The 16479-nt window shown below is 41.7% G+C and overlaps 1 protein-coding gene across 1 annotated transcript in view; it reads left to right on the top strand.

The window, feature by feature from the left end:
* The window catches only part of QRFPR (pyroglutamylated RFamide peptide receptor), a 52211-nt gene extending 37032 nt beyond the window's left edge, over window positions 1-15179 (top strand). The window contains exons 2-6 of the mRNA XM_024212709.2: window positions 1546-1704; window positions 2577-2638; window positions 4656-4891; window positions 9362-9459; window positions 14776-15179. Coding sequence (XP_024068477.2) covers window positions 1546-1704; window positions 2577-2638; window positions 4656-4891; window positions 9362-9459; window positions 14776-15179 — 959 coding nt within the window. The remainder of the gene's footprint in view (window positions 1-1545; window positions 1705-2576; window positions 2639-4655; window positions 4892-9361; window positions 9460-14775) is intronic.
* Window positions 15180-16479: the final 1300 nt, after the last annotated feature.

The following is a 16479-nucleotide window of genomic DNA, read 5'->3' as shown; positions in this document are numbered from 1 at the left end:
GAAGAGTTGTGAGGACAAGGAATCTAAAATGACATCAGGATTTGAAATATTGGACAGAAAATTACAAGATTCAGTTTGGGAAGAGGTTAATATAAGGGAATACATTTGGGAAAGATTTCAGTGATAGCTGTGTTAGTCTGTATCAGCAAAAAGAACGAGGCATACTTGTGGCATTTTAGCGACTAACAAATTTATTTGGGCATAAGCTTTTGTGGGCTAAAACCCACTTCATCGGATGCATGCAGTGGAAAATACAGTAGGAAGATATATATATACACAGAGAACATGAAAATATGGGTGTTGCCATACCAACTATAATGAGACTAATCAATAAGCTGGGCTATTATCAGCAGGAGAAAAAAAACGTTTGTAGTGATAATCAGGACTACAGCTATTATCTTGGGAGATACTTAAAAATCAATACTTAAGAATGACTAAATAATACTTGGCTGCAAATGAAATATGCATTTGCAATGAGTTAGAGCAGCAATAAAAAAACAAAGTACGATTGTTTGGGGCCAACTGTACAGAAACATAATGTCTTGTGGCAGGAATCTACATACAAGCTTTTTGGAATTGGAATATTGCATTCAATTCTGACAGTCTTGCTAACAAAATATCTTCACAAATAAGAATAAGATTACAAAAATAGTTAAGGTGTTGATTTACGAGAACTTTTTAAAGAGTGAAAAGTGCACACCTTGGCTAAATGGTGCCTAAAAGGACAACTTAAGGCTATGAATATTTTGGAGGATGTAAACACTTAGGAGGGAGGAGAATAACTGGGGATTTAACTAGAAGTAATGAGATGGTCAAGAAAAGGAAAAATTCAGATGAATACCAGGAAAAACTGCCTGATAGATAGATGAGACTGCAAAACAACCTCCCAAGGGAAATGATTATGTCATGTAACTTAGGGCATTTAAAAGTAGACTGAACAAAACCCTAATAAAATAGTAGGGAAGAGTCTTAGGGTACGTCTACACTTACTTCCTGGTTCGGCGGCAGGCAATCGATCTTCTGGGATCGATTTATCGCATCTTGTCTAGACGTGATAAATTGATCCCGGATCGATCCCGGAAGTGCTCGCCGTCGACGCCAGTACTCCAGCTCGGCGAGAGGAGTACGCGGCATCGACGGGGGAGCCTGCCTGCCGCGTCTGGACCCGCGGTAAGTTCGGACTAAGGTACTTCGAATTCAGCTACGTTATTAATGTAGCTGAATTTGCGTACCTTAGTCCGAAGTGGGGGGTTAGTGTGGACCAGGCCTTAGGTTATTATGGAACTGGGCAAGATGATATAAGAGGTCTTTTTCATCTTTAAATTGTACGAAAGGGGAGAAATTGAATAATTCTAAATATTATAGAAATACAAGGGGCCACATGTGACAAGCACTGGAAAGGAGCTTCCTAGAAGTCTAGGTATTGAAATAAATGTATCTGAGGAAGATAGGTTAGTTTGTTCTTAATATCACTTTATTGACTCCCTGAGCTTATTATTTTTACTAACCTCAATGATTACATGCTTTACTTTTTAATCATTACAGGTGCGTTTGCTTGCAAGATGGTACCGTTTGTTCAATCTGCTGCTATTGTTGCTGAGATTCTCACAATGACCTGCATTGCTGTGGAAAGGCATCAGGGAATTGTGCATCCATTAAAAATGAAATGGCAGTACACCAACAGAAGAGCTTTCACAATGCTGGGTAAGATCTTAGGCAACTCCAGTATTCATACAACGCACATCGTTTGCGAGTTGAGTGATTCTGTTGTGGGTAACTGGTGTAGGAGGTTTGCATAGTAGATAAGGTATTGATCTGTGCAATGGTACAGAGTTACTGCTGAGTCTAGCCATATTCTATGAAGCAGCTCAGAAATACTGTCCATGCAAGACTTGGACAATCCCTTGTCTTTCTACTTCACCTCTATCCCCTTTTTAAAAATTAACACCATCCACAACTTTCTCAATCTGCCTGCCTCAAAAGCCTGATTTTGTTTTTTCACAAACTAACGGGCTAATGTAAATTGAAGTGGCCATCCTTGCTGATATCCTGTTTGTGGGTAGTTGGGAAAGCCTTGATTTCTGTTCCAAAATAGTTTGTATTTGAATAGGTTTTGACTAGGATTTTTATAACCTTGTTATGGTCATTTTGCAAGAGATATTCAAAGTACACAAGTACTGCTGAAGAGACACGCCAGTTGCCAAGGCTGTATTAATTACTCATATCTGCTATGCAAAGAGAACATTGGGTGATGCTGATCTTGCTTTTCACAGGGCAGATGTTGCCTGGGCATCAAATGTAGCTGCCCTTTAGATTGAAAGCTCCTGAGACTCTTAGGAAGGAAACGCTTGATGAAGGGCCTTGATGAAGAGAAAAGTGTTGCTATTGTTCATATTTACAATAAGTCAATTGTCCACAAATGTTGACTGTAAAATTTCACCTTAAATTTCGAGTTCAGTTTACAGCACGAAGTTCCACATCACTTTGTCTTGCTAATTGAAGCTATTAAAGTAAAATGAATTCATATTAAGTTCCCTGTTCTGCTGAGCATTAAGAAGACGTTTGTTTGTTTACAGGAATAGTCTGGTTGCTGGCAGTTATTGTTGGGTCACCTATGTGGCATGTACAGCGACTGCAGGTATGGTATGATATATCATGTAATCACACTTTCAGAGAGAGCCCTTGTTTCAGACTTAGCTCTTGCAGGATCTCATTGCAGGGAATAGCAACAAGGCTGAATAAACTCCAAGTATTTATGAGCGGGGATAAAGCAGAATCTGGTCACATGCTACTGTAAAAGTTGTCAGTGTTTCTTAAGTAGAGTAATTGATTTTGTAATCTGACTTTCTGGGCCCTCATTGTAAAAAGAAAAAATGGAGAGACACTTTTAATATTGTCACTGGCAAAGGATTGTGGGCAGTTTTGGAAAGCCTTTACTTCAGGATGTGGGCAGAATTTGACACCTGGGGCATTTGGATTGCCTCCCTGTAATCTTGTGCTGGCTTTCCATACTATATTGCCTACTTGTAGTTGTGCCTTTCTCCCTGTCTTGAAGATGAATAGTTGCATCTGTGCCTTGCACTGAACCTTCCCATTGCTTTGTATCTGCAATGACATGCAATAGCTTGGGACTTTGAAAATGATTATCTTTACGTGACATGGCATGTTCCAATAAACATTTCTCCATAGCTATTACATTTTAAGCAACGGTTACTCCATTCAAAACCTTCATTAACTGTTAGAAGCAGCTATTTGGGAGTCTGGATTTTTAAAAAATCCTTTAAAAAGTGTAACTTGGCATATTGGAGTTTGAGAAAGGGGCACAGTAGTCTATACAGACATGAGCTATGTACTCTTGGTTACAAGCTGTGTGTGTGTATAGACAGTTGTTTTTTGGAAAATCTTTGTTTGTTGGCTGATGAGACAAATTTGTTCTGAAAACTCACTTAAGTTTGAGAAGTTTTCAGTCAGCCTCCATAGCTACAACTGCAAAAGCTGTGTACAGATACCTGCATTTGTGCATGCAAACCAAAGCCCTGACCCTGCAGTCTGATCCACCTGGGCAGAAGCCCTGCACCAGTGCAGAGTCAGGCTGACTTCAGTAAGATTCTGTGCACGCACGGGGGGGAAAGCAGGCTGCTTATGTGGATTTAGTTGCAGGATCAGGGCCCAGATCACAGAGTTAAATATGCAGCTGTACCTTTTGTTCACATGAAAATGGATGTGCCAACCAAATTGGCATTTAAATTATATACATTAAAAAAATGCCAGGGTTAAACAATGTTTTTAGATATGTTTGGCTTTTTTTAGCCTTCCCAGAAGCTTTTGATAAATTACCTCAAATGAGGTTATTTATCAAAAGTCTCTTGGAAGGTTAAATAAATTGGATGCACTGTTTCTCTTTCATCCACTATTTAGTTCTGTGTTTTATATTTGTCATTAACTTATTGATTTGTATTAATTATTAATATTACTACTACTTATTAATGTTACTTTAGCCACTTTAAAAGTGTGATAGGTGCTATAGAAAAATAGTCCTTGCCACAACCCCAGTTGTAGTGGAAAATTAAAATAAGACACTTGGGGCAGGCTTATGGTTCCTTTGTGGTAATGCAAATCAACCTGACTTTGACCAGTAGTACACAAAGAAGCAGTGTACCTGATCCACAGAAAACCTGCGCCCACTACAGCCGTAGCTAGAAAGCACCTTATCTGTTTAGCTCAAGCTTTACAGACTCATATTTGGCTCTGGGGGACCCCAGTTCAATTCCTGTTGTATTGGCCAAGATGGCCAGCATAACCTTAAAAGTAATCAGCCCAAACAGTACATTGTTTCAGCACATCTCAGCAGCTGCCTCCAGGAGAAACTGACACTTCCCTCCCCAGCATAAACCCTGAAGGAGTGTGTCAGTTAAAACACCTCTTGCTCTTCTTGGAGGGCAATCCCTCTGCTGAAGAGAGGAAGTACAGTTTTTACCCTGCATAAGCTATGGTGAACACAGCCCTTTACATGGAAAATGCATTAGAAGAACAGTCTCACTAGAAAGGTGTCTACACTGAATTCCTGTTATAAAGCAAGGGGCTTTAGAACATATGACACTCTTCATAGTTAGGGTCCTTATTAAAGTGACTCATTTCTATTTCATTTGTTTTAGATTAAATATGACTTTCTGTATGAAAAAGAGTATGTTTGCTGCTTGGAAGAGTGGACCAGTGCTGTTCACCAAAAGATATATACCACCTTCATTCTTGTCATACTATTCCTTCTTCCACTGATGCTGATGCTTCTGTTGTACAGTAAGATTGGTTATGAACTCTGGATTAAGAAACGAGTGGGAGATGCTTCAGTTCTTCAAACCATTCATGGGAATGAAATGTCTAAGATATCAAGGTTTGTAAAGTAAAACCATATAGTTAGAACTCTCAGTCTTGAAAAGCATATCTGGGGACTGGCAACAAGAAAAGTTATGGACAAGATTTTCAAAAGTGACTAATGACTAGGGCCCTACCAAATTCATGGTCCATTTTGGTCAATTTCACGGTCATAGGATTTTAAAAATTGTAAATTTCATGATTTCAGTAATTACATCTGAAATTTCATGGTGTTGCAATTGTAGGGGTCCTGACCCAAAAGAGGAGTTGTGGGGGGTAACAAGGTTATTGTAGGAGGGGTTGCGGTACTGCTATCCTTACTTCTGTGCTGCTGCTGGCAGCTGCATTGCCTTCAGAGCTGGGTAATTGGAGATCAGCGGCTGCTGGCTGGGAGCCCAGCTCTGAAGGCAGAGCCGCCACCACCAGCAGCACAGAAGTAAGGTGGCATGGTATGGTATTGCCACCCTTCTGTACTGCTTCTGGCGGGGTGCTGCCTTCAGAGTTGGGCAGCACAGAAGTAAGGGTGGCAATACCGTGACTCCTCTAAAATAACCTTGCAGCTCCCTTTTGGGTCAGGACTCCCAATTTAAGAAATGCTGGTGTCCCCCTTGAAATCTGTATAGTATAGGGTAAAAGCACACAATAGACCAGATTCCATGGGGGAAGACCAGATTTCACAGTCCGTGATGCTTTTTTCATGGCTGTGAATTTAGTAGGGCCCTACTTATGACTTAATATTTGGTGCCCAACTTGAGACACCTTATAAGGGCCTGATGTTCAAATAGTGCTAAGCACCCACACTCCGAAAATTGGACCCTTTTCAGGTGTGCCACATTGTGCACCTAAAATTAACACTTTTAAAAATGCAGGTCATGAGTTGGGAGGAAGAAGCAGTTTGTTACATTCCTGAGGCAGATTGGGAGTGATCAAATACAGTTCCTTTTAGAATCCACCTGGAATAAGATCAATAATATCAAAAGTTTTCTAAGGTGAGTTCATTATTTGTGTGTCTATAACCACTGTTCTATCAGCCTTTTAAAAATGAAAGTAGTATATTAAAATAAAAAAGAATTGGAACTTACCTGAAAACTAATTTGATACACTCTAATTGGGTAGTTTCTAAAGAGATATAAATGCCCTCAGTCTTTTACTGCCTCATGAGACCATCCAGATGGGAACTTTGTGTTTTAAATGCAATTAAAAAAATGAATAATTAACAAGCAGACAACAAAATGGTATAGTTCCTTATGCTTAATTGTAATTTAGTGTAGCAATTACCCTACTTTATATATTACACTGCAGTTTTTCTTTAATTTGGCAAGTTTGTTTCCTGGTGTGATGGCAACTTCTAGCAATACGTGCACAGAAAACAGGAGAGTACCATATTAAATATTGAATCCAAGGAGAATAATAAGTAGCAGCTTAAAGAGAAAAGATTGTTCAGTCAAGTGGCTGACATCAATCAAAATGAGGATGAGGATGAAGTTGCAAAACTGAATAAAATAGTAATGTAACATGTTTGTAAAATGTGTGCCAATCCCCAGCTAGTGACTCCTCCACATAGAGGATAAGGTTCTACTACTTCTGTCCGCCAAGAGAGTTGCTACTTTAGCTCAAGTGGTAGAAGTTTATATTGGGTTCATAACACCTGGTGGTAATAATGTTATATGGGAGTTCATGAGTAATGATAAATCCAGACATACTCTGAGCCTGCAAAGTATTTTGGTGAAAGCAGGGCATGTACTCCTAACAGATGGTGCAGACCCCATTCCTCCAAACACTATCCTCTAGCAACAAAAATTATCAGGTAGTGAGGTTCCATCCAGCTCCTTATCTATGTTGGACATTGACAGAGTAATGAGACATTACAGATACAGTTAATATTCCAGGTCCCAGGAAAAGATCCTTGCTTTTTGATATATCATGGATTTTTGAGCAGTTTCTCCATCTCTAGGTATCAGAATTAGACTAGCTTGAACAGCTATAACAAAATTGATTTTTCAAATACAATATTCTCTAGACTGCCTACCATAACTTAAATAAATATCTTTTGCATTAAAAGTGCTAAGTAAAAGCTGTTAAATTATTAAATATCACATCTTTACATATATGTTTGAAACAGCTACACAGAATGATCCATCCATGTTTTTAATATATCACTGTGTTATCTGGGCACCTTAACTTCAGCCCTAAACAGAACCTTTGGGCTAAGATTTTCAACAGTGACTTATGTTTGGGGTACCTGTGACCAGGAGTCCTTCTACCACCGAAATATATTTCTTTTTCCTCTGGGTTGGCTGGGGCATAGGGCCCACAATATCCTTTGCCACCCTAAGAAATGCCTCCTTGATCACAGGTAAGGGCTGTCTGGGAGCTTTGTGAGACCCTGCAGGTCTTTGCACTTTGGACATAAGTCACAAGACCTGCAATAGTCTCCCAGCTCATATCTGGCCAATAAAAGTTCCCTTTCAACCTTTCATAAGTCCCCAAGTGACCTGCAAAAGGACAGTTGTGGGGTAATGTCATTAGCTCCCTACAATGCTTAACAGGCACAACCAGCTGCTTGTAAACCTTTACAGGATTTTTGATTTTCCCCATAGGACTTTCTCTATACATCCTTCCCTCCTCTTCAAAAACCTTTCCCTGTTTCCCCTAACTGGGGACCCCTCATGCTATCTAGGGATGGGTCTGCTCTCTACTGTGGTGCAAATTCCTGCTGGCTGTCAGCTCTGATCAGAGCCTCCTCCACTGGCACTGGGAGTGGCTCTGCCCCACTTGTCCTTGGAGACTCACTGTGTCTGTCTGATAAGTCAGGGCCAAGGATGTCCCTTTCCCCTGAGCTGTTTCTCTGTCTTTACAATTCCTTTCTGGGACTACAGAGCAACATTCACTTTTAGTGCAGGTTACTATATTAATGGCTTTAGACATAGTTAGTATGTTACTTCCCATGAGAATTTTTGCTGGAATGCAATCCAATCCACCAAATTTTAAAATGCCTTCCAGACCTTCGCACTCTAAGTACACTTTAGCTAAAGGCACAGTGGTTTTAAAACTTGCCCAAACTAGGAGTTCTACCCTTTTTCCATACAGCATGCCAATCTCCCTAATAATACCTTCTCTGAATCACTTACAAATCTGTTACCAGTGCTTGAAGTGTGAACCTTAGTCAACCAGCACATTGTGTGAAAATCCTGGCCAGAGTACGCTACCTGTGACTTCTGGCTCAGGACACACACAACTGTGAGCCACTGTGGAACTGCTCTGCCTCAGTTCCCCGACACAATAGCTTGTCTGTCTTGCCAGCAAACTCTTCTGGACTCTGCCAGTCCATATCTTGCTTTCCAAATCCATTCCCTGAGGTCCACAGAGACATCACTACCACCAAGGAGACCGTGCATGCACCAGCATGTTAGGTTAGCTCAGGACTTGCCTTCCACTGTTAATACACAGTACTGAGATGGTTTTGTAATAAAACAAATTAGTTTATTAATAAAGAATAGATATTTAAATGATAGGCAGGGCCGGCTCTGGCTTTTTCGCCGCCCCAAGCAACAAAAAACCTGCGGCGCAGCCGGAGCGGCAAAGCAGGAAAAAAAAAAACCTGCAGGGCGGCCGGAGCCAGGGTGCAGGGGGACTCCCTGCACTGCAGACGTGCCCCGGCTAGCGGGGTGGGGTGGGAGAGGGAGCGAGGGGGAAAAAAAAAGCGGCCGTGCCGCTCTAGGATTGGGCGGAATGCCACCCCGTAGAATCTGCCGCCCCAAGCATGAGCTTGCTCGGCTGGTGCCTGGAGCCGGCCCTGATGATAGGTATGGTTACAAATAAAACACAATACTCTTTCTAGTGATCGAAACTCAGTTTTAGCAAGTTTTGGTGCCCTACGCAGCCCCCCAGGCCTCCGCTGTGGGTGGGAGGGCTGGCCACTTCCTGTGGGAAGTGGAGTGACCCGGCCCCAGCCTGCTCTGCTTCCCTGGCTCCCAGAAGAGGCCTGATTTTTCAGAAAGTGCTGAGCATCCACCTTTTGAAAGTCAGGCCCATTTAAGGTGTTGCAAATTGGGCACCCAGAAATTGAGACACTCAATGACTAGTCACTTTTGAAAATATCTCAAAGTCTGTGTGCTCATAAGTATCTGCTGGGGAAAAAACTGCATTTCAATGCATCAACAAATACTGGCCTGTCCAAATATTTAGAGCTGAATAAGTAAATGACAGAGTTTATTAGTGCAGTTGCATGAAGGTAAGTAGATTTTGCATTTCAAATTGGATCCTGAGTTAGGAAAATATGACATTGCTCTTGTTATTTATTACTTATTTGATATGGTTCAGTGATTTCAAGGAGGGTTAAGCAAGTGGGCACTTTTGAAAATCCCCTTAAGTGCCTATCTGCATCTTTGGGCACCTAAATACCTTTAGAAGCTGACCCTGAGGCATTTGTGCTAATCAACAGTTTATTCAAAGTTATTCTGTAAAAGCTACCTCAGTGTAATTTCAGGAAGAAGAAACGAGCAATCGTTATGATGGTGATGGTGGTGGTTTTATTTGCAGTCTGCTGGGCCCCTTTCCATGTGATTCACATGATGATAGAATACAGTGAGTACCTGCCACACTTCTTAAATTAAGGCATTTACTTTTAAGTGTGTCTTTTTCTTTTTAGTAATGGAATCACTGGTGTTGTATCAAACTCTAGTGCTGCTGCTCTAGTGCCCATTGCAGCTAAGGTGAATATGTGCTTTTAAATCTGGAATAATAAACACTCCCTCATGATATAACAGTGGTTCTTAATCTATTTATCAAGTTTGTCATCTTCTTCTTGTGTTTTATGGTGAAGCAGACTTACTTGCTGAGTCTGTGATCCCCAAGCGCTGGACACGATAGGTAATTAAAAATTAAAGTCTTTCATTTTTAATTCCTAGCATTCTGAAAGAATTTCAGTATTTCTTTTTAATAGGCCTCATTTTCTCAGTGCTCTTACTAGGTGTTTCCATGAAAAATTTTGAACTTTTTTTTTCCATATAAAATACCCCCTTTCAATGGTGCACTCTTTGTTCTCCCAGAGGAGATGATCATCTGTTCCTGGACCTTGCACATCCCACATAATCCATATTTGTTTGTTTGTTAGAAACAAATTACTATTAATCTACAATGGCCAGTTACAATTCTAAATAGTCACTTCACTCTATCTCTCAGGGCCTTGGAGTATATCAGCATTTTTTACTCTTGGGCATATTTCGTATTCCCCTTTGATTCTTTTGCCTATCGTTCTTGCCATTCTTCTCAACTCATTTTTACTTAGATTTTTAAATTCCAGTTTATTTAAAGGGCTCTCTAAATCAATTTGCTCATTTTCAACAGCATTTTTTTGCCATTTTGTCTGCCAGGTCATTGCCCACTACCCTGTGTGCACTGGGATCCATGCTATTACTATGATTACACCCAACTACATCAAATCTATTGTTAACAGTAATATTTCATTCAGAATATCATTTCTGCTCTTTGAAGAGCCATTGCTGATTGCCTGTAGTCCAGATAAGGAAACAGACAGGATGACCGTAGCGTCTGGGTGCACATCTATGACTCAATTTAATGCCAGCATTATCCTTGCCAGTTCAGCTGTCAAAACGGCTACAAAATTTGATTCTGAGTGCAGGAACACTGAAAGCTGTTCCCATTCGTCCTGTTCTTACATCTTTGGATCCATCAGTATATATTGGACAGTAGCATTCCCATTTATCACAAATGTTTTCATTTGCTATAGCTTGCACATTTAACACTCCTTTTCCAGTCATAATATATTTTTCCCAAAGCTATAAATTTTAATCTCTTTTAGGTCTTTGTTTTCACCAAGATCTTTTGTCCACACTTTAACCTTGCTTACTTGAGGCATTTTGAGTTTTTGCCCTACACATAGCCCACTTAATTCCCAGCATTTATCCTATATTAGTTTGGTGTTTTCATCTTCAGTTTCCTATGACTTTATCCCAAAAGGTTAAGTCTAAAAGCTTTATTCTTAAAGCAATGGACAGTTCACCTGCAGCTATCTGAATTACACACAGCAGTGTTGTGATGAAGGCACCACATGCAATTTGCAACCCCAGAGCTTGGACTGAGTCAAGCTTTCTCAAATTCATTTTTGATGCTGAACCAAAAGCCTGGTACCTGTACTGATCAATTGGTCTTACTGGAGTTCTGTATAACATCACGAGTACTCTCTTATCCACGCGCCAGGAGGTTTGAGGAGGGCCGGCTCTGGCTTTTTTGTCGCCCTAGGCAAAAAAGCCAGCGGCCGCCCCCCCTCCCCCATTGCGGCAGGGGAGGGCGGCAAGCCCCGCCGGGGCTCTCCGCCCTCCCCCCGGCGGCCAGAGCGCTGGGAGCAGGGCGGAGAGCCCGGCGGGGGCTCTCTCCGCTCTCCCCGGCGGCCAGAGCGCCAGGAGGAGGGCGGCAAGGCCGGCCGGGGCTCTCCGCTCTCCCCCTGGCGCCCCCCTCCCTAACAGGCGCCGCCCCAAGCACATGCTTGTTGGGCTGGTGCCTGGAGCCGGCCCTGGGTTTGAGAAGTACTTTCCATATGATTCTTCCAAGTGAGCGTGCTATCAAATATCACCCCTAAAAATCTGTAGCTTTTAACTATACTTATTTGCTATCCATATAGATATGATTTATAATCTTTAAATTTTTTCTTTTTAGTGAATATCATTCCCTTAGTTTTGTCAATTGAGAATTTAAAGCCTCGCGTTTCTCCATTCTGCGCCTGTCCTTAGTACTTTTACTCTTTTAGCAGCTCTTTCCGGGTATCTGTTTGTGACCCCTGAGGCAAAATCGTCAGCAAATAAAGCAATGCCCATTCCTGCACTTAACTCTTTTGGAAGATCATTCATCATGATCACCCTGTGGAGTGCCATTTGTTAGTGTACATATATTGGAGTAGGCTTTTCCTACTCACACTTGCATAGTTCTTTTACTTAAGAAATCCCTTATCCACCTAGACTTCCTTCCTTTTATACCCATGGCAGCCACTTTATAAGTAAACCCTCGCCAGAACATTCCATAAGCTCTTTCAATATCCAGAAAAGTTGGCCTGTATGCATCAGGTCAAGATCTCAGCTTGCCTGGTTTCCTTGCTGGAACAGTAACTGCATGCTTCCACTCAACTGGCAGATCACCTTTTCCTCATATGCTATTGCCCAATTTTACTATCACCCTCAGACTTCTTTCAGATAGGTGTTTAAGCATTTCAAAGCTTATACCATCCAGCCTGGAGCAGTACTTTTGCTCTTTTTTATAGCTTTTGGAAGTTCCCTCATACTGAAGTTTTCATTTAAAATTGTTTCATCTTCCTCTCCTACCTGTTCAATACCCCATTGTTTTTTTCAATGCATTTTCTTTTCCTCTCACAGATATCTATACTCTCATTCTCATCATTACTAGCTCTTTCAGCCTTGAACTGAGTCAGCCTCTCTCCTTTATTGCCCCTCCAGGCTTGGCATTGGCTGCAGGTATAGTGAGGTGAGGTTAGCTGGGCCCATAGACTCTCCTTTACCCCTTTTCTGTGGATGTGGGGCCTTTTTGCCCCATCAGAGTCCCTGATTGGGGACAGCAATTAAGACAATTGGTCTCAAATGAGGAAGACACTGACACCTGCTCCCAAATCTGAATTTAAAATATCTCCTTCCTACTGTTGCTTCATCTCAAGCCTGAGTCAAATCTCACAAGACTGGGAGTTGGCACCCAGCAGATCTGTTCTTGTGCCCAGGGTCTAGGAGGCCCATTGTAGGCTTGCCTTTCTCACAAGCTCTCTCTCTCCTTCTATGGTGCGTGGAGGAGGAGCAAAGAACAAGCACTCATAGTCAGCATGTGAGTGCTGTGCTCAAGAAGTGGCAGAATGCAAGTACTGGAAATACTGGATGTGCCATTACACCTTCTAGCTCCCCCAAACAGTGCCATAACAGTGACCCGGAATATTCCAGTAGGACTCAAGCGCTGCTCACGATACTCTGTCTCCCTGTGGGGGCTCCTCTCACCCTGAACATGAAGGGTCTGCAGCTGTCAGAACTGGCCTTGCAGATAGTGCAATGCCAAAGTATACTATAGAGCTGCCTTGCAGGTAAGACATCCTCAGTGCAAATCAGAGACTATCTGTGGGTTTTGCCCTAAGTTATTTTTGGCTGCTACTGCAGTTGCCTCATAGAAATTTCAAACCAAATTGTGGATCGTGACTACTGCAGTCCTTCTTTGCTTTTACGTGCCTCAATCACCAAGGATCTTGTTTAAAACACTAGCAACTAAGTATCAGCGCAGAGCAAAGGGGCTGATGCATTTCTCTTCCTCACTACATTGATTCATCAGTTGAAAACACACAATTCACTACAACCAAAGCCATTCATCCATTATATAAAAACGCTTTTTTTGGAACTATTAGCCTGTACCTTTCTTAAACTTCTACTTCTCTTCATGTCACTGATCACTCTCTGCCACTTGGACACTTCTCTGATCAAAATGCTTTATTGTTAAACAAAACAAAGCAAAAAAAAAAAGTTGCCTTTCATTGCAAACTTGTAGTATGGGGACTCCGTTTTTGGAAGAATTGAAAGAGGAAAATCACTTTTTAATATTTTATGACATTGAATATTCAGAAATTGGGATGAGAGCCAGATGAAAGATAATAGATAAGAAAAGATTTATAGGGGAGTTTACACTTGCATGTTCTTACAAGTGTGTATGAATGGAGAGAGAGAGACAGAGAAAATTATGTAGGGCCAATGTTTCCACTTCACTGAGGAAGCTGGTTTCCTGTGCTCTGTAACTGTCATCAGACATTGGTCTGATTACATCCATTTCAGTGTGAACTGTACTTATATACTTCTTGAATTTCTGTATTTATACAGCATGTGACTGACTGTGATTATCAGTGAATACTGTATTTTAAAGCTGTATCCTGATTTGACCAGTGTGGTTAGTTACAGCCAGACTGTAATCCATTCCTTAAGGAGATTTTGTGCATGCAAAAGAATATGCATGTTTATATAAAGTACAGGTCACCCATTCCTTGAAGGTGAAAACCTGCTTCTACACTGACCAGAGATGAGACTCTGAAATGAATTCAATTCCTGGTATAGGTGGACAAAAGTGAGGCTTGGTGAGTTAAGCACAGCATTGTGAGTTGGTTTCTGCTACTGACTCGTCATTTCCCCTTTCTTCCTTTCCCGTCTGTAAAATGGGGCAAATATTTACTCAGCTAATGATAACTTGCTTTTATAGTGCTTTTCATCCGTTTACAAAGGCGTCAGTATCATTATCTCCATTTTACAAAGGGGGAAACGGAGGTACAGAGATTTACCCAGCAGGCCAGTGGCAGAGCTGGGAATAGGACCCAGCTCTTGTTAGTCCCAATACAGTACACTCTCTATTAGGCCACGCTGCCAACTACTATGTAAAGTGCTTTGAACATGTGAAGTGCTCTATAAATACTCATGTTGATTGCTATTTATTTTAAATGCTTATATCTGGCCTGGATTGGACCCAAAGTGTGTGAGCACAGAGGAGAGAGCTAGTTTTCCACCGTGTGAGCTGTAAAAAGGGCAGAGGACAGTGTAGGGTGACAAAAACAGTGTTAACAAATCTGAAGTGAAGATAGAACATTGGGGACAATGGGGTTTAAATAAACAATGTATGTAACTGACTGGTAGCTTTGTGTCACTCAGCTGTCTGTTAATTTTGCAATTCATAAATTGCAATTTTCAGACTATCTTTATATGACTGTGTTTTGTTTTGTTTTGCTTTCTGGTCAAAACCCATTATTAAAATGGATAAAAACATCTAAGAACTTTTTCTTGAAGCTGAACAAGAACTTCTGACCTGCAAGGGTGGGTATGGCGTGTGGGTATCTATATAACTATATTTCCTTTTTCCCAGGTAATTTTGAAAGTGAGTATGATGACGTCACAATCAAGATGATCTTTGCTATTGTTCAGATCATTGGGTTTTTCAATTCCATTTGTAACCCTATGGTATATGCCTTTATGAACGAGAACTTCAAGAAAAATTTCCTCTCTGCAATCTGCTTTTGTATTGTCAAGGAAAACCCATCCCCTTCGAGGCGACTTGGAAACTCAGGGATTACCATGATGCAGCAAAAGGCAAGTCTTTCTCTAAGAGAGTCCACTGCTTTAGAGGAGGCCAGGAGAGAAGCATTCAGTGATGGCAACATTGAAGTCAAATTCTGTGATCAGCCAGCTGCAAAAAAGAATACAAAAAGGCACCTTGCTTTGTTTGCCTCTGAACTCACTGTGCACCCTGCATTAGAGAATGGACACTAGCATCATGAACAGAAGAGAATTGCTTCCTATATTTGATATATTTCAACAAACCATTTTGTTTTATTTTCTACTTTGCACATTGAAGTGAGAAAAGAGAATATATTTTATGGTTTATTATAATGCTAGAATATGTTTTCAAAACAGTAATATATTTTACAGGGGTTAAGAATAAAACTTTGGAAAAGAAGTTCCATTATGATTACAAGAAATATTTTTCTTATGCCAAATTCTGGCTCTCTGGGGTTTACTCCCAAATGCGGGCAAACTAACACTGTTTTTCAGAATTAGCAACTCTGTTTACTTTGTGCCTGTGTTCTTGCTGGCCATGGGAATGTACACAGCTGACTGTGCAAATTGCCTGAAGGTATAATCAGTGGGGTGAGCACATACTGCCTCTGGACAGGTCTTGATTCCGTATGGACTATGCTACTTCTACCAAGACCTGCCCTCTGCAGCTCAGTGGACAAAGGGACTGCAGATTAGAGTCTGGGAGGAGGCAAGGTTGAGACGCATCAGGTGTATTATGCATTTCTCTTGTGCTATGTATGTGAAAGGCCAGCCAGAATTTGTCTGTATGGAGTAAGACTTACACGCTGTATGCATACTAAAGCTTTTGTTAAGGGAAGTCAATTTGATATCAACAATGTACCTGTGTGTGTCTAACTGATATACTGTCATCACAGGATAATTAGCTGAATACAAATATAAATGTTACAGTGGACTGGCCTGTAAACTGCATCACTTTAATTGAAAAATGCATAATGTCAAGAAGTGCAGTAAAGTCATCAATACAATGTAGAAGTTGGAGGATGTGTTCCCTAAAATATAGTTGTTTGTTTAAGGTCCCAATTTCGATACATTGCCTGACTAACTGTAGCAATGCCATCACTATAGGGCAGGGGTGGGCAAACAGCCCGCGGGCTGTTTTAAGCTAGCCCGCAAGCTCCCGCTGGGGAGCTGGGTCTGGAGCTTGCCCCGCTCTGGTGCTCCAGCTGGGCCGCTGGGTCGAGGGGTCTGCACCACGTGGGTTGGCCCTGCTCCGGCGCTCCAGCCAGGGCGCTGCATTATTGGGGCCACACCACATGGTTCGGCCCTGTTCTGGTGCTCCAGCCGGGGCGCAGGGTCGAGGGCCGCACCACGCGGCTCCTGGAAGCTGTGGCGTGGCCTTGCTCTGGCTCCTACATGCTCCAGTGGCCCCCTCCGGTGCGCCAATGGGAGCTGCAGGGGCAGTGCCTGCATAAGAGCCGGAGAAGGGACATGCCACTGCTTCCGAGAGACACTTGAGGTAAGCGCCGCTCGG

This window comes from Terrapene carolina, unplaced genomic scaffold, assembly GCF_002925995.2.
Source record: "Terrapene carolina triunguis isolate 2854851 unplaced genomic scaffold, T_m_triunguis-2.0 Scaffold66, whole genome shotgun sequence".
Classification (NCBI taxonomy): Eukaryota; Metazoa; Chordata; order Testudines; family Emydidae; genus Terrapene; species Terrapene triunguis.
This window is presented reverse-complemented; position numbering and strand designations above follow the sequence as displayed.